This window comes from Talpa occidentalis, unplaced genomic scaffold (assembly GCF_014898055.3).
Source record: "Talpa occidentalis isolate TD23 unplaced genomic scaffold, MPIMG_talOcc4v2.1 talOcc4.8, whole genome shotgun sequence".
In the NCBI taxonomy this organism is placed as follows: domain Eukaryota; kingdom Metazoa; phylum Chordata; class Mammalia; order Eulipotyphla; family Talpidae; genus Talpa; species Talpa occidentalis.
The window spans coordinates 72,711,270-72,735,028 of NW_023605194.1; the positions used below are offsets into that span (position 1 = coordinate 72,711,270).

Sequence of the window (23,759 nt, forward strand, 5' to 3'; positions counted from 1 at the left end):
CTGCCCAAACCCTCCGCCACCAGGCAGATGCTGACTGCCCTTGGTGAGCCCACACTCGAAGGGGCAGGGACTAGATTTTGCTGTCTAGCCAGGGACAAGCAGAGGGCTCTGAGTAAGGTCCGTGGGGACCCAGCCACGTGGATTTCCTCCCACTTCTCTTTCTAAAGCGCCCACAGCCCACAAGCCTTTTAAGCCCCTGCACATAAGTGACTGGACTTAGGCTGAGAACTCAAGAGCTAGTTGCAGCCAGCCGCCAGCAGGGGGCGGAGTTCTACCTTCTCTGTTCCCCCCCAGCCACCCCCCCTCCGCGCCCCCCCCCCCCCAGGGCTTTTAGGAACCTGGCACAAAGTGGCTGCCCTCCTGCGTCCCTCTTCTCCAGCCCTGAGCACCATCTAAGGCAGTGTCCCCAGACAGGGCTGTGGCTGTGCAGCAACCACGATGGGGGGAGAAGGAGCTAGAGTAGCTCTCTGTCAGGGCTCTGGGGCCCGGCAAAGGCCTTTGAGCTTGGACAAATGGGCACAAATATCTCTATTGTGTATTGACCCTCAGAGAAGTAAGTTTCCGAAAGTCACGAGCAAAAAGGCCGCCCAGAGGTTGGCTCTGGATCTTATTCTAAAGCTCATTCTTCCTCCCCAAAGCATGCCAGGCCCAGACAGCCCAGGCAGTCAGCCTGCACGGCCCAGGCCCCAGAGGCTCAGAGAAAGGGGAGGGTCCACGGGGGCAGCGGCAGCCCCAGGGGCCACCAGGCAGGCGCTCACCAGCTTCATGCCCAGGCAGTTCTTCTCCAGGCTATTGTAGCTCTCGATCTTCTGCCTGATCTCCTGGAGCGTGGGTGGCCGCCGCACCTCCTCGGCTGGCTTGCACACATCCTGGAACAGACAGAGTGAGGATGCTCAGGACGAGGAGCTGTTGCACAGCCCCCCAAAGGCCTCTGATTAAGATGATGGGTTCACTGGCTGCATGGTGGGATGGGTGTGGCAGGGACATCGGGTGAGGTCAGAGGTCAAGCCCCAGCTGTGCCTCCCCTGGGGTGGTAACAGGCATCAACACCTCCTCACCTGTGAGATTGGAGCAAAGCACCCATTTTAGGCGCACCCTCAGGGTGTGCCTGACCCTCTAGGACAGGCGAGTCCCACGTGCCTCCAGAGATGCCCTGGAGGTGCTTTGGGGGGCCACAGAGACCCACAGAAACGTAAGGCATGTGTATCTCCTCAGGAAATGACCCAGAACCATAGGAGAGGGATGGTTGGGAACTGCCAGCACAGGGGGCAGGACATCAGGGGGCCCAGGCCGACACACATGCCATGCTGCCCACGGCAAGTGAAGGTGTTTGTCCGGTGGGTGATGAGCTGGTGGGGGCAGGTCTATGTGACCAGAGACACCTCCTCTGCTGGGGCCCAGAGGCACCCCTCAATGACTCAGGTCCCCCAGTGCCGAGTCCCTGGTGTGCATAATCCTTATGAGCTGAACCTCTGAGAGCTTCGGCGCCTTTCCTGAAGTCCTGCAGCTCGTGAGAGCAGAACTGCAAGGAGACTCCAGGTCTGTTCTGCCTCGTTCTTCCCCAGACCCTGATTCCTCGTTCTCATCTGCTCCCCTGGTCTGTCTCTGCCCCCTGGGCCTGGGATAAGGGAAGGACAAAGCTGAGGAACTGGGGGGTAGGGCAATGTTCAGGGGTGAATAAGGGTCTAAGCAACTCAACTCACACCCAGGTCAACTCCTTGGCTTTCTTCTCAAGTTCATCACCACTTCCCAGTTTTGTATTCGTGTTGGTGGGGGTGGGGTGCCGGTGGGGTGCCGGCGTCACAGTATAGAGGAATAAGCGGGTTGGTCAAAATTCACCCAGAATTGAATTGATCTTAGAAGTCAGTAGACTCAGGGTAGGGGGTTGTCAGGATTCCCCTGACAACAAAATGAAGCCAAAAGGTGGGGTGATTGCTCTCTAGGCCGCCTCCCTGACGCCCCCAAGCCCCATCCTGTGGGTGTCTGGTCTGGCTGGGGGGCTTCACAGTTCCCTTCACCCCTCCTTTCCTCCCGCCCCATTGAATCTCTCCACCAGAGAGGCTGATCTGGCCCCGCCCCTCAGCATGCCCCTCTGGGGGCATGTGCACCCTGAGGCGCAGGCTGCCACTTCCTCCTCCCACTTCCCAACCCCAAGAGCCAGTAAAACATCATGTTCTGTGGCTTCCAGGGGTGCTGGTATGGTCCCACCCCTCAGCAGCACGGTGCATGGCATCCCCTTTCGCCACAGCAGCTTTCCCTGTCACTCTCCTGGAATGCTGAGCATGCAGGCACTGAGCTGGCCTGCTGCCCCTCTCTTAGCAGGACACCGGCATTCCTATCCTGCAAAACTGAGGCCGCAGAACTGAGGCTCAGCGCAGGTCTGAACCGTGTCTGTGGTCCCCTACCAGTGTGTGTGAGCAGGGCTAGCGCCAAGTTCATCTGGGTCTGGAGCCTGGTTCTGCCCATGTCACCCAATACCCCCTCAAGAAGGGCAGGCCCACCACTTCCACGTGCTCACTGCTAAGCCAGGCCTCTAAGGGGGGCTGCCTGTGAAGACTTCACCCACGTGCGTCTGCCGAGGGTGACCCCAAGAACTCTCAGGACCCAGGGGCATGGTGTCCTCTGAGAAGATGGCAGCCTCTGAGGGAGAAGCAGCTACCAGGATGCATGGCCACCCTTTTCCTGTGTGGCCACTCAGGCTCTGCACCTGGACCTTAACTCCATCAAAGGCCACTGAGGGGAAGTGATCCCCAGGATTTTCCCTGTTGGCATGAGGTGTCAGGTGGTGTGACCTCTGACGGTCTTTATTTATGGCTGACTCATTAACCCAGGGACCCTCAAAATGGAGCTCATCTCCTCCCCCAGTTCCTGAAGACCCAGCCCCATGGGACAGATGTGGCTGGGCCTGCCCTCCCCTGTCCGCCCTGTGGGGCTTTCAGTGGGAGAAGACAGGTGTCCAGCCACTATTGTGTGCTCCCTTCCGTCCACCTCTGAGGCATACAGAGTGTCACTCCTCAGGAGTGAATGACGTTCTCATACTAATCTACAAAAAGGAGTTAAACAATGGAAAGAAAACTCTAGAATCCCCTGGAAGATCTCAGAGTTTCCAACTTAGCTACAGCCATTACCCTGTCAGAAAAGATGGCTGTGTCCAGGCTTTCAAAGGCCAGTATCCAGACCTGGTTATGAATAAGCGAGTCAGAGGGGCCTTTGCCTAGGTGCTCGTCTTCCTGTTCCCCTTTTCTTCGGCAGATAAACCCATCTGTTTTCTCCCTTTCCCACCACAAACCTGGGGAAGTGATGCAAGAAACCCCTGGCACCCCCACATTCCAGGACCTACTCAGAACACGGCATCTGGGCCTGGGAATGCTGGGGGCCCTGTGAGGCCAACATGCCAAATCTCACACACGGGACGTCAGCCCTTGGGCAGGGGTGGCTGCCGCCCACACTAAATCTGGCAGACGAGCTCTGACCCACGGACTGAATGAATCACCTCCCAAAATAGTTCAGCCAATCCGTCAGCACAGCCTCCAGGGCCCACTAATCCTTTCCTATCCAAGAGATGATATAGAATAGAGGCCGTGGTCCTCAAACTTGGCTGCATATGGACGCATTGGTGGACGAAACACTACATCCGGAGCCCATCCCAGGAAGTTGTGCTATAACTGATCTGGGGTGCAGTCTGGGATGCTTAAAATCTCTGGGTGATTATGATGTGCGGTAATGTTTGAAAAGAAACAGTAGCATCCCCTTGCAGGCGACTGCAGATCTCAGGGGCCCCATCCAGCTGCAGAGGACACTTTGTTTTTTTTGTTTTGTTTTGTTTTTATAAGATTTATTTATTTATGCATACAAGAGCTGGGGCACAGGTCAGAGGTGCTGGGGTGAGAGGATTCACCAGAGACAGAGTGGGCAGACTGACTGAAGTACACTGCTGAGGAGAGCAGTGGGCGAGCCAGGAGAGGTCTGCTGTGCCATGTGGGTTGCTCCCTGGCCGGCCGGGGATCGAACTCGTGCTGAAGAGGCTGCAGACAGCTTCACGGGCTGCATCTTAACCCCTTGTGCCACCAGGGAGGCCCTGCAGAGGACACTTTGGTGCCCACAGATATCCCCTTCCCCAGTGGTTTAACTAAAAGGCAGCACCTGCTGTGTGAATGAGACAAATAATAAAGTAATCTTCAGAGATGAAGGCAAAGACTCCCATTTCTAGTAACTAAGCAGATAGCCTTTTGTCTCTGGGCCAGCCCAAGATGGACACAGAATGGGGTCTCTCTCTGCCATGGTTTAACAGCACAGGCACTGGCCTGGGGATGCCTCCCCTAGGGATCCACACATCTCAGAGCAGCTGCACTGGCCCCATCGACTCTGCTGAGGCTTCCGGTGCAGGCGGCAGGTAGTTGCGATGTTCCCAGTGCACCAGGCACGTCCAGGGCCCGGATAAAAAACTGGTTCACACTCATGTGTCCAAGTCATGGGAGATCTGTTAGCGCTCAAGTTTATTGGGGTGTAGCCCAGCTGAAGAGGCTATCTAGCCTCTAGGGGTCAGAGTGGAGAGGCTCCCTTGGGCTCTATTAAAATACCCTTAACAACAAGAGCACCATCTTGTCTGGGGCCTGTCTCCCAGCACCTTTGCCCTAAGTTGAATTTTACTGTATCTTATTTTAAGAAAAACAAAACAAAACACTGGTCAATTTTGCATTCCACTCAGCAACATGTGTGAAGTCTTCATTTTGTCACTGGGGCATGACCAGGGGTCTGAGAGGCTTTGGGGCTCCAGCTGAGCACAGAGCAGCTCCTGGAAGCTCAGCCGCGAGCGAGCCCCCAGTGGTAGGTCGGGGGAGAGCAAATGCCCCCTCTCAGCGTGGAACCACCAGCTATATTCAAGCCGATTTTTCCTTGACCGAAATCACACAAACCTCATTTTTGGCCAAAGAAGTCACTCCCCCTTTCTCAGATGGTGCCAGCCTCTTCCTGCTGCACCTGCTCTCCTGGGGGCCTCCCCATCCTGAATGGTGCTGCTGCTCACATGGCCTCGCCTTACCAGCGCTGTTCCCGCCCTGCGCAGGATCAGCTCACCCACCCTCAGCACAGCTCTGTGAGCATCCTTCATCCTTTCACCAGGAGCCGGCAAGGCCGAGGCTGCCCTACAGCTAACGCTCACGCCACCCACCAGCCAGATACGCCTCGACCTGCATTCACCTCCAAGTCCACCTCTGCCTTGGGTTTTCTTCCCAACGACCCCGAAGTTCCTCAATGACCTACACCCTATGTCTACTTCCTCTGTGTGGCACTGAGCATGCAGAGCCCCTCAGGGCCCCCCAGGGCCTTCAGGAAGAAGAGAGACCCCTTTCTCTTAGGGATCTCAGTGCAGCGAGTCTCGCGCCTCACTCTGGGCTGTGTTCCGTGAGAGGACCTGCACCCCCGCTGTCCATGCAGGCTCCCGAGCCCAGGTGCGGCCTGGCACAGAGCGGACCTAGGAAATTCCGCAGGACTTGGACTCTCACCCCATTACTAATGAAGTGACCCGGGAAAGGTCAGATAAACTCTTTCAGCCTCAGTTTTGTCAATGATAAATTTGGGATTAGAATCTTTTGTTGCTGGGTTGATGCGAAGGCAGAACCAAGAGAGGTGATGGGCACAGAAGTGTCTGGGAAGTGGTTAAGCCCACTCAAAGGTGTGTCTTGTGCCAACACAAGGCCTTGCCACTCCACGCCAGCCTCCTTCCTCACGACCCTCTGGAGCTATTCTCAACCAGCAGGGGGGTATCAGGGGCCCTGTCAGGGGCCCTGCAGGCCATGCAGTCTGCTGCACCAACTCAGCCATAGGATGAGTGTGGCTGTCTCTTGAGAATGCTGCACCTATGGGCATTTGCCCACCGGCAGGAGTGTGCCAGCCTCTGCTCAACACCCATCTGCACAGCTTCTCCCCTGTGCAACACCCAGCCCACCTCCCCTGGCTTCATCTCCTCTGGGTAGTTTCCTGATGAAACTTCTCTGACCCATAGCAAACGCATCACTCATTCTCCTGATGTATTAGACCCCAGACGTTTTAATTCTGAAGCTATCCATTATATGCACATATACAGGTTTGTACAGGTCCCTGCCTTTCACCTGAATCATCTTTCTATCAAGAGTTGTTTTTTCACGCCACAGTCCATGGCCTTATGTGACTAGCTTTCACTTAATGGAAGCTTTCCACTGGCAGACAAAGGTGTCGTCACTTCCCTGGGGCTCAGCAGACCCTCCCCCCTTCTCCAGCAAGGAGGCATGGGGGCATGGAGCTGGCTGGGCAGCGAGGCTCACTCAGAGCTCAGAGTTTCACCCCCAAACTCTAGCCCATGACCCAAGCCTGATTCCTATCTTAGCAAAACCGCAAATTACCACACGGTGTGGAGCGCTGCAGGGCTTGTGAGCATTAAATCCACTGCTGCAAGGACTACAGAGATGTCTTCGGAGTCTGTATGGCTACATTTAGCATCTAATTAAATGCTGCCTTTTATTGTTTAATTATCGTTTCACATATGCTACTCCCACCTCCCCAGTTAGCTGCTCCCTGGAGGCAGGCAGAAGGGTGTCTGGTGGCTGTGCTTCTGTGGTGCCCTGCTGCGGGTCTCAGCTACACCCTGGACTGACCACCAAGGACACCAAGAGAAGTGGCGCTGACTGGGTGGCAGGCGCGGGCAGGGTGGGAGGTTCCCAGCCCAGAGTCCAGCACAGACCCCACCCAGGTGAGGCAAGGCCGGCCCTGCAAGTCACTGTGATGCTGGGAAGGTCTGGGCTGTGGGGGCTGCAGGCTTCAGCTGGAAGTCCCCCTCTGGCTCAGCCCCTTGCAGTTTCCTTGTGGCAACAAATCAAGACCAGGAATGACCTGTGACCTCCAGCAGAGTCACTTCCCCTGAGGGCCTCAGTTTCTTCATCTGTGAAATCATGAAGTGAGACCAGAGTGCTCTCTGGCCCCCGGGCAGTCCTCGGATTTTACAAATAAAATAGGGTGGTATCTTTCATCACTACTTCCTCTTCTGTTCAGAGAACTGGGTGTGGGGATGGGGCCCTCAGGACACAGGTGGGCGCCCCGGACAGCGGACAAGGAGCAGTAACTAGTCTCTACGTGGGGGAGGCCGTCTCTAGGCTCCACAGCTCCACTTCTCTCATCTCTGTTTCTTGCTTTCTCTGCTCGTCAGCAAGACCCCAACTAGCCAAGCTCAGTAGGGTTCTACCTCCTTAAACTCACAAGGTTCAACAAAACAAAACAAAAACTACCCCGGAAACCATTTACCATGAAGCTTTGCCACATTTCCTCTTTCTCAGCTCTTAGCAAATCTCCCAGCAGCAGTGCATTTGGCCCTGGTGTGAAGCTGTTACAGGGCAGCCCCGATATAAAACGGGGTGCCTGACTGTGGGTCCTCACCCGAGCACTTAAATGGACTTACTACTTCACTGTAGGCACACACAAAAGGTTAATAAAAGATTTATTCACAAGGGAAGAGGAAATAAAAAAATGTACAACTCAGGGGAAAAGAATGGGAAATAAAGTCTTAAATGTGTCCTACCGGTTCTGCCGACCTGGAATCCCAAATGGCACTCAGAGCTGGCGGTGAGCCACGAGTCGTTAAAGCCAAGAGGCAAAATCAAGAGTGAGGGCCTCCCCGGTGGCGCAGCGGTTGAGCACTGGGTTGCGAAGCTGCCCGCAGCCCCTGCAGCACCGGTTCGATCCCCGGCTGCTTCCCGGCCGCCGGGCGAGGGTCCCACATGGCGCGCAGACCTCTCCTGCCGCCCGCTGCTCCCCTCAGCAGTGTACTTCGGTCCTTCTGCCTGCTCTGCTCCCCGCTCTGGCTCTGGTGAATTCTCTCACCCTCCCGCGCTTCTAACTGTACCCAGTGCTTGTATAAATAAATGAATAAATAAATAAATAAATAAATAAATCTTAAAAAAAAAAAAACAAGAGTGAGACTCCAAGGCCCATGTGTCTGGTTTTTATACCAAACCTGGCTGCTTAATTCCACCCTCAGATCCCAGCAACCTTCCCTTTGGTGGTGACGGGATTTGTCTTTCCCAATGTCTTGATGGCTTTGGTCTGGAGTGGGGGTGGAGTCCACAAAGCCTGCATGGGATTCTCAGGACATCCTTTCCCCCTTGGTGCCCACAGTTATCTGAGAGACAGGTGCTACTAAAGGAGGAAGTTAGGAAATGGGCACAGAAAGTTAGAAACAGGGTGTCCCAAGCCCTGAGCCCATTTTCAATCTGAGCAATCAGTAGGAACCAGGAGAGCGCCCCCAAGCCCAGGTGCCCTAGGTCCATTTATCAGTCTGACTGGAGAACAATCGTGGATCCAGGAGGACGTCCCCAAGCCCAATTAAAATTGGAATGTGCACCAACACATTAGCACAATGCTAAAGCAACAGGCCAAAGCTGGTTCCGAAGGCAGGCCAGGCAGCCAGGGAAGACTCAGTGGGCATCGTTAGCCTAGGAGACCCCACGGGCCCAGCCAATCAGCAAGAGACACAACATGGAGACACCCAACAGCCACACCCCCACTCCTTGCCCACTGTACCCACATAAGCACCTACTTCTCACCCTCAGCAGCTATCCATTTGGGATCCTTCTCTGCTCAGACCTTTCCTGTCCTTCCTACTATCAGTAATCACTTGCTTTTCTGTAATCTTGCCTGAAAGTTGAATTCTTTCCTCACCAAAGAAAAGAACCAAGAGAGCCCTGGGGGTCCCCCACCCCCAACTCACTGTGTGACACCAAAACAAGCACAGAGCCTAGGACAGAGCACAGATCAGCCCTGAGGGGTGGGGGGCGGGGCAGGCAGAGCAAATGTCATGCCAGGAGATGCTCTTGGGCTGCCAGCACATGCTGGCACCTGGGCACGTGTTCCTCACTTTCAGACGGTCATCTCGGTCTACAGGCAGGAACACGGGTTCCTGGGTAAGTCAGAAGCAGGGAGCAGCGACCCCACACAAGAGGCAGGGAGAACCTTGTGGCCTTGGAACTACAGCAACCAAGGCTGGAGCTCTGCGGGGTCTCATCATAGTAAAATTCCCAACACGCAGGCGTTGTGTAAGGGCTGCAGTCACTATCTCATTGGACCCCCGAACAGCTCATTGAAGGAGGGGAGTTATCACCCAGAGTCCCTGCTTGCTCTTCACCGCTAGCCCACTCTGCATGTCGTCTGGCCCATTCAGGTTTGCCCTCGGTCAACTGTGAACTTGGGAAAGTCATTCTCTGTGAAATGCAGATAACAAGGCTTTGCGTATACATTCATGTGGTACACACACGTTTGCTTATACATTTATGAGCCCAGCATCTGGAGTACTCAGCACAGGCGTACATTACAAACTCCAGTAAATGGCACCAGTTAACCACCATCAGGAGTGTTTTCCCATCAGCAGTCACTTGTCTGGAAGGACACAGGGAAGTTTGCTTGGTGGGATGAGCTTGATACAGGGGTCCTCTTGCCTTTAACATTGATCCCTTTCAGTCCCTAAGTGCTTTTGTCTTTGGGCTGTGGTGTCCCTCTTATTTTTTATTTTAAAGATTTATTTATTTATGCATACAAGAGCTGGGGTGTAGGCTAGAGGTGCAAGGGAGTTGGGTAAGGAGTCACCAGAGACAGAGTGGGGAGCAGAACAGGCAGACTCACTGAAATACACTGCTGAGGGGAGCAGCGGGTGAGGTAGGAGAGGTCTGCTGTGCCATGTGGGTCAGCTCCCTGGCTGGGGATCGAATTTGTGCTGCAGTGGGATACCTAGGGTAAGAGGGGTGAATGGGACTCGATACCCAGTCCTAGATTCCAGTGTCTCCCAGGGCTGAACTCGGCTCTTTCCGAACAAATTTAAAGGAGATTCCGTTGCAAACCCAATTTCTGATAAGGGATCAATATCCAGAATATACAAAGAAGTCCTACAAAAACAAAAAACCAAACAACCCAATTGAAAAATAAAGGGTTCAAATAAAGGGTTCAAAAACATTTCCTCAAAGAAGACATATATATGGCCGATAAGCACATGAAATATGTTCAGCATCTCCAGTCATTAGGGAAATGCAAATCAAAGTCACAATGTGGCAATGAGTTACACCTATTAGGACAGCTATTAACACAAGCACAGAAAGCAACAAGTGATGATGTGGAGAAACTGGCATTGTTAAGTACTGTTGACGGGACTAGAAAATGGTACGATGACTGTGGAGATTCTTGACAAACTAGATATAGAATTATCCTGTAATCCAGCCATTCCACTTCTGGGTATACAAGCCAAAGAAGTGAAAACAAGGATTCAAACAGTTATTTATACAACTCATGCTCACAGTAACATTATTCACAGTCAGAAAGTGGAAGCAACCTTCGATGAATGATGAATGATGAATGAACAAAATGTGCTTATATAGGGATAGGGAATATTACTAACCCATAAAAAGGAAGGCAATTCCTGCTTATGTGACAACACAGATGAAGATTTTACAATAAGTGAAATAAGCCAGTCACAAAAAGACAGATACTTTATGACTCCACTTAAATGAGATTTCTAGAACAGTTGCTTCGTAAAGACAGAAAGTAGAACAGTGGTGGCCAGGGCTTACAAGGAGGGGGAGATGAGGGGTTATTGTCTAATAGGAACAGAGTTCCAGTCTGGGAAGATGAAAAAGTCCTGGAGTTGGAGCCAGTGATGGTCACACAGGCTGGATGCATTTGGCGCCACAGAACAATATTCTTTAAAATGGTTAAAATGGTAAATTTCATCTGTTGCATGTTTTATTACAATTTAAAAATAATTCCAAGGGCAGGGAAGCTGGAGGCTATGTAACCAGCTCCTTTCACCTGGTCCCACAGTGTTGGGGGCTTCCCTTACTTTCTATATTTGAGCAAGTGAGGAGACGACCCCACTTTGAAGCCAGTTGGCCAAGACCCCCAGGAACGGGCTGTTCCCCAGACCCAGACCACCCTGCTGCTTGGTGCCCTAAGGAACAGCTTAACCCACGACATGATCTGGACAGCAGCTTTCAGGAGCTGTTGCAGTTAAGTGAGGGTCTATAGCTTCCCAGATGCCTGCGGCGGAGGGGTGGGTAATGCAGGGCAAAGAAGCTTAGGTTAGATCTGAAAGGAGCCTTGAGATGAACCCATATTCTAAAGCAACCAGTTATTAGGTGATTCAAGTAGGGGGACTCCCCAACCGACTTCAGATGCACTCTCTCCACCCTGTCGTGGCTGGCCACCGTCAAGGGTCGATGGCCAACCTTCAACCTCATAAACCCCTTGAGAAATGGATGAGGCAGAGAAAGGAAGATCCAGGAAACACTGCACCAGGTCTTCTCTTCCGCAGGTCAAAAAGCAGGCTCATGAAGCCACCAGGGGGAGCTAGGCTTTGGTTTGCTTGAGAGCTCGCCACGCCCCCCACCACTTCCCCCCACTCTCATAGGTGGGCCCTGCACGGGAGAGCTTTGAGCAGAGTCAGCTTCATGTAGAATCCCACGTGCTTCACGGGCCAGTCAAACCCAACGGAATCACTGGGCCTTGAGCGAGGGTTTTTTGAAACAGCCCTCATCACCCCATGCCTAGCGGTCCTCCGTGGGTCCTCACAACCTAACGCTGGCCCACCTGAGCACCTATTCGCACAGGATGGCCAGTTCACAGGGGACAAGGGGAGGCCTCGAGGGCTGGGTGTGCTCCCCAGTGCAAACCTGGGCTTGGGACCCCAGACCCAGCGTCAGGCCCACTCCACGTGCAGGTATGGAGAATGCTCAGACTCCGGGTTGCCAAGCCAGGATCTCACTAGCTCAGAATTACTCTGGGCAGGGAAAGCAAAAGATGGGCACGGTCCTTGCCCTCAGGCTGCCATTCCCTGTGGCTGCAAGGCAACAAAAGAAATCACTGTGCTGCCTCCCCACACGGATCCCCTCTGCCCTGACACCCTCCGGCCCTCTGCAGGAAGAAGCCACCGCACCTGCCAGCAAGTTGCGGACCCCGCCTCCCTGTCCTCGCCCTCCAGGGCAAGCAGCTGAGCAATTACAGGGGTGCAGAGGACTGCTCTGTGCTGGTAAAGTTGTCCTTGCATGTTCTGCTCACTCAGAATTTTTTCTTTGGTGTTACTAGAGAAGCCCATGGACTCCACGCTGAGCGAGCGCCTGTAAAGCAGCTCTGAGGTCAGCTCTCACAGACCTTGCCCGAAAGCGCATGGCTGCCAGGGAGCCCCGGTTGCCTCGCTGGGCTCTCATGGTTGAGAAAGACGCTCCACATCTATATCCTTCACCCCACACCATTAAGCAACGCCCGTGTGTCAGGGACACGGTGGTGAACGAGATATGGTCCCTGGCCCAGAAAATTACAGTCCAGCTAATTAAGTGAGGGGTAGGAGAGAAGGTAACACCAAAACGCAGTGTTTGGGGAGCACTGGTACGGGAGCAGCCAGGCGACAACGGGGGAAATGCTCTCTGAACATGCTACAGTCTCCTCGCCAGCCTGCACTTCCCAGCCACAGGGATGCAGGACCACAGGCACCCACTGCCTCCCCAGTGGAGGGGCCCTGCCCCACCTCAGCCAGCCTCGTGCTCTCAGTGCCAGGCCAGGCACTCACACCCACCCACCAGCCCACTGGGGGAGAGCCAGGGGAGGGGAAGGATAGTGAGGGGTTCACGAAGGAGACTGATGAAATGGTGCTTACAGAGTACAATAACCCAGATTTCTCAAGACTAGACCAGGAAAGACAAGGCCTAGATTTCAGCATCAGGAAACCAGCTGAGTGAGAAAAAGAGCTCCCTGCAGCAAGCAGGTCACCGAGCTCCAGAAGGGTGATTTGATTGGAGCCTTTTAAAACATGACTCTCCCCAAAACATGTGTGCAGTGGGAGGGGCGTGTGTTTGGGGCTGGACAAATGTGGGGTGGGCAGCTCACCCCTTCATTGAATGTGCCAACCTTTGGCTGGACAGCAACAGAAATGCTGCAATGTGGTCGGCCAGGGAAAGACCCCCCTTGTCCCCCCATCCCCCGACCCCTGCCACCTCCCACACGGTGACGGGGCAGGGACCCAGCAGCTGGATCACTGTGTTTACATGCCTGGGCATGGAAGGGCTGCTGATTGGCCAGAGAGGGAGGTGGTCAGGAGCTCAGCTTCCTTCCCCACTGCCTATGGGGTTCTGTGGGGGCCTGCATGGAAACGGTGGGGGTGGGGAGGGGGGCTGCAGTGGCCCCTAACAGCCTCCTCCAGCTCCAAGAGCTTCCACTTCTCAGAGGTTGAATTAGCTTCCCCCACCCTCCCTGTGGCTTCTGCAGCTCTACCAGTTTGGCACCGGGCAGCCCCTCGCAGGCTATTCACGCCCAAGCCCTTTGATCCTGCTGCCTCTGCCAGGGGCCACATCCAGGTACTCCACAGAGCGGAAGGGCAGCACGAGAGTCTGCTGCAGGATGTGGCTGGGGGATTGCTCACTCTTTCAGTGCAGAGACTGAGTTTTAACCCCTCCACAACCCCCAGCTACAGGCAGTGCTTGCTTGGAAGCTGGGCGCTGCAGGGCTGAACGTGGCGTGAACAGCAAGCCAGGTGTGAGCTTTGCTCTGGGAGCAAAGGGGAGTCTCTGCAGGCTTGGGGATGGCAGATCACATGCCCTTTAGCTGTAGGCAGGGTGCATGGAAGGGGAAGAAGCTTGCTGGGTGGCCTTCTTGAGTACAGGATTGGTGACTGAGCCAAGCTCCTGAAAGGAAAAGGAGAGAGCTGACTGTAACACTGTAGGGGCCGAGCTGCAGGTGAAAGGGAAGAGAGGCAGACTGCAAAGCTGCAAAGGTGGGGGACTAGGAAGGTGGGGCAGACACAGGGAGAGAAATCAGTTATGAGCCAAGTTCTGACTTGGTTCTGAACATATTAAATTTTAGTCTCTGAGACCTCCAATATTCTGCAGAGGATTTTGTTCCACAGCCAGGAGAAGAGGTGTGGGATGGGAGGACACAGGGTGGGGGTGATAAGTCAAGCCAGGGTGAGGTGGGGATGGAGAAGGCGGTAGGGGTGTGGGGGAGGGGAAGCAGGACGGCACCTTGGACAGAAATCACAGGCTCAGTGATTCAAACCTGAAATTACCTGCTGCTGCAGCTCTCTTCTTCCTCCTGGCCCTAAAGCTAAATGTTCCTGACACTTGGGAAACTTATCTGGCCCTCTTGTGCCCAGGGAATATGTCAGGCCAGGCTGGTACCCCCAGCTCTTCCATGGGTACACTGACCCACACAGGAGGGGAAACCGAGGTCCGCATCAGGCAGGACTGCATCTTCCACACAGGAGGGTCCTGGAGCCTGTGTCGCCTGGTGAGGCCAGGGTAGAAGAGAGAAGGGTGTGCGGGTGCTGGATAGCCAGGCTGGTTCCTGGGGAACCGGGCCTCCCCTCAAATCTGAGGGCTGGACTCAGAGTCCGACCTGATGATGTGACAAGAACTGAGAGCGGCGTCTTAACCCCTTCTGCAACCACTGCAGCAAGAGTTTGATCCCCAGCCAGAGAGCTGACCCACATGGCGCAGCAGACCTCTCCTGTCTCCCCGCTGCTCAGCAGTGTATTTTAGTAGAGCCACCTGTTCTGCTCCCCCCTCTGTCTCAGGTGAATCCTCTTACCCCCTACACTTCTGGTCTGCACCCCAGCTCTTGCATACATAAATAAATAAAGAGTTTTAAAAAAAAAAAAAACAACTGAGAGTGGGACTCAGGCTTTGACACCATCACATGATCCCTCTTCCTTTCTCCCTAGCTGCTCAGTGGCATGGGTGCTGTATGCACCCCAAACTGTGACTGCAATTGCTATAGAGCAACATTCAGCAGAGTCAGGATAAATGGTTTAAAGTTGTGAAGAGAGGGGGAGCGTGGGGGAGGAGGTTGGAATCCGAGGAGAGGCGTCTGGGAGGCCTGGGGGACACCAGATCTGCTCCTCACCCCACCCCAGGGAAGTCCCTACAGTTCCAGAGGCCTTGTAGCCAGGACCTAGGATCCCCAGGGTGGCTCACACCACGGACCTTCCTGCTGAAAGGCCGGGCTGAAGTAGTGGCTCTGGAGGGCTGCAGGGACACGGCCCGGGCCTCAGTTATCAGTGTGCATGCAAGAGAAGCTGGGCATGACTCAGCTTGCTTTGGGGAGGGTGATGGGCACCATCCTGAGCAGGGCCCCAGCGGCCCCGGGGCCCTGGTCCCCTCTCTACCCAGCGGTGTGGCCAAGGACAACGCATTTTCCCGCTTGGGCTTCCTTGTCCAGCCTAGGAAGCCTCTGAGATCTGACAGATGCTTGTCTCGCATCGCGATCAAGGTAAGTCTTCAGTTACCCGAAGCTTCCTAGACCGTATATATGAGGCTCACTGGGGAGAGTGTTATGAAAGCAGATTTGAGGGTCCAACGTACCAGTAAGTCTTGGGTAAGTCCCCTGAATCTCCATTTTCAAAAATAGACACCAAGGGTGAGTGTGACGCACTGAGAAGCACCAACGTGTCCAAGCTCAGAGCTGGTGGGGGGGGGAGCGTCTGTCCCCCAGGGAGCCTGTGCAGTTAGGGGGAACAAGACGCCACCCCAGGAACAGCACGCTCCTGGCTAGCGACAGCTAGAGGGAGCACGAGGTCGGAGCCACCGTGGTTACAAGCCCTTCACCAAGAAAGCACAGAGAAGGGGGCGCGGGGGCTCCGGGCAGAGCCGGCCACCTGTCGCGCCACCGGCCTCCTGCCCACCTGGAATCACCGCAGACCTTCACTTCCCAGCCTCCCTGAGGTCAGCGTGGCCATGTCACTCACTGAGTGCCAGCCAGAAGCACCACCATGTCCGGGCCTGGCCCTCAAAAATCTCCTTGAGCTCTTACCCACCAGTGTAACTTCACTTAATGGGGAAAACAAGCTTCTATGTGTTCAATGACTTAAAACGCGGGCTGTTACAGCACCCAGCCCGCCCAGCGATACAGGGCACAGGAATGAAAACGTAGCAGCTGCTCAAGCAGCCCTAGTCACCACCTGCCCTGCTGCCAACACTGGGGTCGCCCTGGACCAAGGGAAGGCGAGTCCTTTTTTCGAGGGCTCCCAGCTCATGGGCGGGGAGAAGAACCCGCAGGGAGGGGCAGAGGAAGCCCCAGGCAACGGCGTCACGGAGCAGGTGCAGACCACGGCTGCAGACCACGGCTGCAGCTAGGTGACAAGTGGCTGTGAAAGGTCTCGAGGATGGTTTTGGGCTGTGTAGATGTGTGGACAGCACATAAAAAAATTAAATGGCCCAGTGGGTCTGAAAATTTTTAGTGTTCAAATGTGGAACTAAATTACTTTTAGTATTTTCTCTCATGCCAAGAGGGTCAGGGGAAGGTTCTGTGCCTGAGCCTGGCATGCCTGCTGCTGGCGCAGAAATGGGGGTTTGTCTCCCTGACTGGTCATAGGGTGTCAGGTCTGACTGATGTCCATGGAATGACACAAGGACTTTATCCAGGGAGGGGCAACAGCACAAGTGCAGGATCGGAATCAGAAGTGGCTTCAGACTCTGGCTTCTGAGACCCCCTTCCTTTTTGCATCTTGCTTGAATTTTGGTGTAAATATAGACCAGGAAGACCTGGTGCTGGCGGTAGAGGGGGTGGGGGTGCAGACCAGAGAGACCTGGTGCTGGGGGTGGAGAGGCCAGGGTGTAGAGCAGAAAGACCTGGTGCTGTGTGGAAGGCCAGGGGTGTGTTCCATGTGTGCTTAAGTATAATTTTTAAACATAGAGTCAACCTTCTGTTGACTCTACAAAGAAAACACACCTGAGGAAAAATCTAGAGGAACTCTTAATGATGAAAGTTGTAAGATGGTGAGATTGTTAAGTTGTATAATTCTGGAACTGCTGACAGGGACCTCCTGCTAGTGTTAAAGGTAGGGCTAGTGTGCCGTGGGGAATGGAGGCATGGAGAGGACTCCTCAACCCCTTCCCAGACTGAGGCTGTTTGGTTCTCTCCATTTTGTTGAAGAGCCTGTGGGGACAAGGACTGCCCTTTGTCCAAGGGTCACCATGAGAAGAGAAACAAGAGGATCACTAGGCAAAGAGCCTAAGGGAGGTGTTAGTCCTGGTTCTACCCAACCAGACCCATGGCCTAGTGGGATCCTCCCAGCCCGATGGGCCTCAGTTTGTCTGTCTGTAAAGCCAGGGCCAGACCAGATCCTTTCCAGCTGACATGCTGTAGGAAGTGAGCGCTGAGCACACACGCAGTATTCTGGGTGGGCCTGGACCCCTGTGGAGGGAGCCAGGGGTGCATGTGTCCTGCTCAGAGGGCAAAACCCCAAAGCGCCACCACCTGTGGGCACCTGGGAACCTGGCCGAAGTGTAAGCTGGCCACTGCCAGGACCAGATTCTAGGCAAGAATAAAGGAGCAGCTTGCAGGGCTGGCCAGACAGCCTGTCAACAGCTCTACAAAACACCAAGTCCTGCTTTCTGCAGGATTAAAGCAGTAAGACCTCTGGGCCAGGAAGCATGCGATGCAGGCTCCCACCCTGGGTCCATCAGAAACTTGTGGTGTGATCTTCAGGGAACCCCACACCACCCTACCAGACTCCAGGAGTCAGGGTGAGTGTTCCTGAGGCCACTCAGTGTGCGTGCCAAGCAAACTGGTTTGGTTGTCCATCACGTCATCAGGAGCCCCGTTTCACACGTACAAGCCAGAGATATACCATTAATAGCACTCAGTAGAGGGGGAAAGTCCCTGTAGAGTGGCCTCGGCCTCTTGAAACTGCCTGCTGTGACTCGACACCAGCCTTCCTGGCACTCTCAGGCAAGACCTAGCACCCAGGAAATGGCCATTTGCTGAAAGGCGAGGACAACCAGGGGCCTGACTCTGCCTCTCTGACCCTCAGTGCTCCTGAGAACAGGGGAGGCCTCTCTCCCCATCCCACTTCCCACCACAAGGGCTGAAAGAGGCCTTGGACACCTTGGAGGCCTGGCCAGAGACAACCCCAGGGGTGGCGCCCTGTACAGCAGGGCTCCCGCAGCACCGTTCAGCCAGGTCCACGCCAGCTGAGAGGCAGACACAGGCTGTTGATAGGACCTGTCTGGGCCTTTCCCGAATGGGGGCCTCGGTCTCTCAGTGACTGGGGAACACATAAGCACCTTTCCCTGGAGATAGGAAAGAAATTCTCTCAGGAACTCAGATGTGATCTCTCTTTGGGCAGGAAAAAGCATTGTTGGGGTCAGAACGGGGTCGGATACAACACAGATCTCTTTAAAATCCCTTTCCAAAAGTGACTCCCAGGTTGAAGAAAGCCAAATATGTGAAAGGTGGAAAAGCACTTAGGGTGTGAGAGCGACATCTGGATGAAGTGTCCCGGGTCCCAGGTCGGCTGTACCCCTTCATGGCCTGCTCCTCCTGCAGCCAAGGACACCCCAGTGCTTGCTCACAGGAGGGGTGGCCCTGCCACCTCTGCCCGCCCCCCGCCCCCATCCCACTCTGGGAGCTGTGAGAAGGGCTGGAGCTGGAGCAGCTCTTGAGTGCTTAGAGGCTGGGCAAAGAGCAAAGTCCTCATTATACTCAGTGGAGTAAAAAGACAATGTAAGAGTTTTTGTAGATGTCAAACCAGAGGTGTGTCTTCAAGAGGGACACTGGGGTTTGGATAAGAAAGAGGCTGTTTGGGCCAAGGAACACCTCCTATCCTACCCCAACATATTTTCTTATAGAATATTTCTATTTCTCCTAAGAAATATCAGAAATAACTACCCTTTTCATTCAACAAGTAAAAGAAAGGCAGCTTTGCAATGCTGCCTTCTTCACCTAACCACACAGAAAGCCCACCTTCTGCACCCTCCGGGACACCACCACAGTGAACTTGGCTTAAAAAACAGGAACCATTTCTGTTATAGGACAGGGAGAGGGGAGCCCAAAAACCCTGCAAACCTGCCTATTCTAAATGGGTTCTGCCATCCGCCGCATCAACACAAAACATAGGAGACTTTAATGGGAAGGAACTTTAATTAAACTAGGAAACAATACAGGTAAGGCAAAGAGTCTAGTTTCTAAATGAAGCACCCAAAGTTACCCATCCCCTCGTGGGTAAAAGTCCATCCATATGGGATCGGCCCAGAACAAGGCCCCAAAGCCTGCTACAAGTCTAAAGCATCTTCCAGTGGGGACCCACAGCAAAGGGTCACAAACAACCGGACAAGCCCGGAAGGAAAAGAGCAAAATCAACATCAAGATAAAAGCTGCCATTGTCACCTCCCCACGGGTCTCACCCACATCTGTGTCACCCAGTCCACGACCAAAAGACAAGCGCAGTTTCTTTACGTGTCTCTAGGCTCCATGCGCCTCCTCCAGGTCTCCTGGCTCCATCCTGCTTCCTTCCTTCCTCAGTCTCTTCTTGCAGCTTCTTCTCTTCCTGCTCAGCTCCACCCTCCCTTGGGTGGGGCAGGGAACCTCCCCCTTTCCTGGGGACCACCCTGTTACAATCCCCCCTTTTAATTTTTATTCCACCATATCTATGGTGGACCACCCTGTTACATTTCCTTCCCAAGCAGCACGAGGCTTTCTAGAGCAATGGCTCTCCCTCAGCCACATAGAGAACCACCCGGGGAGCTTTCAAAACCTGATGCCCAGTGGCTCACTAGGCCAATTAAACCCGACACCCTTGAGGACCCTGGCTGAGGGGACCAGGCATTGCTGAAGCTCCCAGGGGACTCCAGCGCAGCTAGGGCTGGGAGCCACTAGTGTAAAGAGCCCAGAGAGATGGGTGCCTGTGTGGGGGGGTCAGTTTTGGGGGGAGTCCACTAACGAAGCAAAAGAGCGGGATACCTCCCCTCTGCAGCTAGGCTGTGAGCCCTACCGACCCCTGGCTCCAGCCCTCCAGTCTCACAAGGGGATGCCCCAGAGAGCAGGTGCTGGGTCGAGAGGCCTGTTTCCATTGATTCCTTCAAACACTAAAAGCAGAAGCTCTCCCTTGCTTCTTGGGTTCCCGCTCACAATAGAAAGGTCTAGCATATTTGCTTGATGTCAGAACCCATGCAAGATGAATTATTAATAAAGAAGGTTCCACAGTCAGGTGTGGGGAAGTTTTTGGTTAGTTCTCGATAGTGTAAGGCTGCTGGATTTACCAAGTGCCTACCACACCACCTGTGAAATTTAACAACCTGCTTCTGTCTACAAACAGATAACCTCTCCAAGGACAGGGTTTGGAGCATTCTCATCTAAATTACAAATAGGCAGAGCTCCCTCCCCCACCAAGCTCTGCGGAAGGCCTGAGGTTCTGAAGTAGACCTGAAGCCCTGACTTCTAAGGCTGACCTGTCAGGGAACACAGGCAAGCCCCTCGAGGTTACCCCCACCCACCCAGGAAGTTAACGCAGTCCTAGCACAACAAAGTATGTTTGCTTCTCAAAACACCCTGGACTTCTGCAAAATTGTGGGACTGTTACAAGATATTTTCTGGTTACTCACAATGGGGAAGTCTCAACTTTTGAATGTCTAGCGTGCTCTGGTGCTGGGTATCATCCACTTCCCAACTAGAACGTCAAAGCTGGGATTTAGGGGGGAAATTGAAACTCTGCCACCCTCCTTGGTCCAGGTGAGCAAGCAGCCACTGCGAGCCAGCACGCACTGTTCCCAGGCCCCACAGGGCCATTTTGAAAAGGAACAGGAAATGGTGAAAAGAGCATTAAAAAGGGCATCGTGACTGCCAGACCCCGAGAGCTCCAGATGCTCCCCCTTGCTCTGCCCAAGCCACACGTTCATGCGGGTCCAGGTCACTGCCCACTCCCTCCAGTGACACGTGGCTTCTGCTGTTCGCGGGGTCCACGGGTTACAGTCCCCGCGGAGGGACCCCCAGAGGGGACCACCGGGTTTACCTTGGACGCATGTTTGCCCTGCACGTTCCTGAAGAAGGTGGTCTTGGCGGTGAAGAAGCAGTCCTCCAGCTCCTCCTCCAGGCTGCAGTAGCCGCTGCTCATGCTGCCGTCCACAGTCATCGAGCCCGAGCCCCGCAGGAGGTGGCGAGCGCGCAGCAGGAGGCGGGCTCCGGGCGCCGCCGAGGCGGGTGGGGGGGACCCTCCTCTGGCTGCGCTGCGCCGGGTGCTCCGAGCCCCGGGCGAGCTAGTCGGCCACCGGCGGGGCAGAGCCGGCGCCCGCTGCCTGTTCCCAAGCGCCCCGGCCCGGGCGCGGGGTCACCTGTTCCGGCGAGCGCGGGGCCCCGGCGCCCGCCGCGCCTCCCGCCCAGCTCCGCCGGCAGCTGCGGTCTCAGCCGCCCGCGGCCTCCGCCTGCCTCCGCCCGGCGGCCGGCGCCATCCCGCGCCCCTCCCGCGCCTTTCCTGCCCTCGCCGCGGCGCGCTCCGAAGCCACTTCCTCTGCAAGGTTCCTCAAAGCCCGGCCCGGCTGGGGGTGCCCCTCCCCCAGGACTGTGCCTCGCACCCTCTGGGCGCCCCGGGACCCCGGGAGCAAGGGATCTGGGACACGCAGGTCGGATTGGGGCGCGTCGGGAAGGAATAGCCCCAGGGGACCCGAGCCGGGACATTCCCTGTCCCGCTCCTTCCTAGCCTCCGTGGGGCTCAGGCTCTTGGGAACTAGGCGCCCTTCGTTCGCCCCATTCCTGGTGAGGGAGTCAGGCCCATCTGGTGGTTAGGGAAGTAACTGGGGAAGAAAATCAATCGCTGTCCATCGTGGGGAAGCGGCAATATTTTAACTTGGAAATGCCCGAAGAAACTGCTGGGACCCCAGGAACTCATGCAAATATATGCAAAGTTAGAGCAACCTGGAGAGTGGGCTGGAGCTCGCCCTTCCACCCCCTGCAGACACCGCCCGGTCACGTGTGCCTATGCCTGCTAGTCTTGGCCAGAATCTTTTACCGGATCCTGCCATTCCCACCAAAGGCAGCTCCTCTAAATTTACTCATCGGGGGCTTCCATGGTGGCACAAGGGGTTAAGTGTCAGCACTATGAAGCAAACTGCAGCTACTAGAGCAGGAGTTCTATCTCCGGCCAAGGAGCTACCCACATGGCGCAGCAGACCTCTCCTGTCTCAACCGCTGCTCCTCTCAGCAGTGTATCTCAGTAGATCCACCTGTTCTGCTCCCCACTCTGTCTCTGGTGAATCCTCTCATCCCCCACCACTCTGTCCTGTACCCCCGTTCTTGTATGCATAAATAAATAAATCTTTAAAAATAAATAAATAAATTTCCTCATCAGACAGGGTGAAGGAACACCTTCCCTGACTAGGGCTGAATACTTCAAAGGGGTTGGGGCAGTGCCTTGAACAACTACTGCATGTGCCAGCTGATTTGCATGCTGTGTATCATTTAATTTTTCCAACAGCCTTGAGATAGAGATAGTTATTTCCATTTTAGGGGTGAGGAAACTGAGCTTCGAGTCACACTAGTTCCAGGTCTGCGTGAATTCAGGCTTTCACTTGCAGCCCCTGTGATGTGCAGCCTCTCAGCATATGGGGCTGCTCTGGGGAGCAACCTGGTACCCTCTAAATGTATATACATGTATACATATATACATATATACATATATACGAGGGTGCAGAGTTGCAGGAAAAGAAAGCAAAGGCTTCAAAACCTGGCAGTGATGAGGGTATCATGCTCGTGGAGTCTGCTCGTGGAGTCTGACCATGGACTCTCAGAGCACCCAGGGGAGTGGCTGAGAGGGGTGGGCAGCCTTCTTGCCAAGTCCAGCAGCTTTCCTGCCATCCTGTGGAAGCGCAGGCCTGAGGATGGTAAGACCCGGCCCCCAGACAGCTGCTGACTCCATTTTAAGGTCTGGTTACTTTGATGAGGAACCTCTCCCTCCTCTGCCTTAGCCAAATACATCAGGCTGAGGAGGATTTCAAACTGCAGCTCAGTTTGGCTTCATCCTCCCACCGCCTTTCTCCCAGAAGTCTGCAGGCACAAACACAAGACAGCTGGCAGCAGCACCGGCAGGCTGGCCGCCTGGGCTCAGGAGAATGGTCAATTCTGGTAGCTGTCTCCCTTAGCAAGGAGCTAAGTGGAGGTTGACAGCAGGAGGCGGGTGCTTGGTGAGATATGGGGTGACTGCTAGGAAAGAGCCCACACTAATGGGTTGAAAGTGGACTCTGGCTTGGCCTAGAGTAATCTTTTCTCCAAAAGGGTATTTTAGATGCTTGGGTTTTTTTGGGGGGAGGGGTTCCCCAGAGACAACATTGCAGGCACAGCAAGCTGACATTGCCTCACCAGTGCCAGAATGATAAGTATGGCCAAGAGGGTCCTCACATGGTCTTTATACCCTAGTGCTTTGTGCAGCCAGCAAAGAAACACTTTTCTTTATAAAATGCACCTCCTCCTTGCACAGTGGGAATCTGATACTTAGGAAACCTGATACACAGGCTCCAGAGTCTCTGTGGCCACAGTATCCTTGAGCTCATGCAGGGACCAGCACAGCCCGTTCAAAATGCACAATTTCAGAAAGTTAATAACACTTTTGCAAGCACTAAGCCAAAGTACCCCAAGAGTTGGCATCAGTCTCTTGTGAGCCACACATTGGGTGCCAGGCCCAGTTAGGGAAAATTCTGAGCAGCACTGTGTTCTAGATGCCGCTCCAGGCCATGAAAATATGAGAACTTGACATCTGAATAAGGCTTTTTGAAGTCCTTGTGCCACACTCTTTACTTCACTTTGGTTGCTGTATCGCTTTGAGGGGCCCCATTTTACAGATGAGGAAACTGATGAAGTAACATGTTCCATCACAGCTCTTTACTCTCAAAGCCTTTTAGCTCCTAGTTAGCAGCTGTTGCCCACTCCACTCCGCCTGTCAATACAGGAAGGCTCCGAAGGAAGCCACTTGTCAAAAGTCAGCAAGACTATGCTGG

At 54.4% G+C, this 23,759-nt stretch overlaps 1 protein-coding gene across 2 annotated transcripts in view; it reads right to left on the minus strand.

Moving 5' to 3' along the window:
* Positions 1–23,759, minus strand: part of RASSF5 (Ras association domain family member 5) — a 62,305-nt gene that overhangs the window by 4,627 nt on the left and 33,919 nt on the right. Inside the window, exons 1-2 of one of the 2 annotated variants that reach the window (XM_037496147.2) lie at positions 20,786–20,911; positions 759–869 (exon numbers count right to left, since the gene is read on the minus strand). In XM_037496147.2, the coding sequence (XP_037352044.1) occupies positions 759–869; positions 20,786–20,905 (231 nt within the window). In that variant the 5' untranslated portion in view covers positions 20,906–20,911. Of the gene's footprint in view, positions 1–758; positions 870–20,785; positions 20,912–23,759 lie in introns of those variants that run through there. The other variant, XM_037496148.2, reaches the window with a different exon arrangement.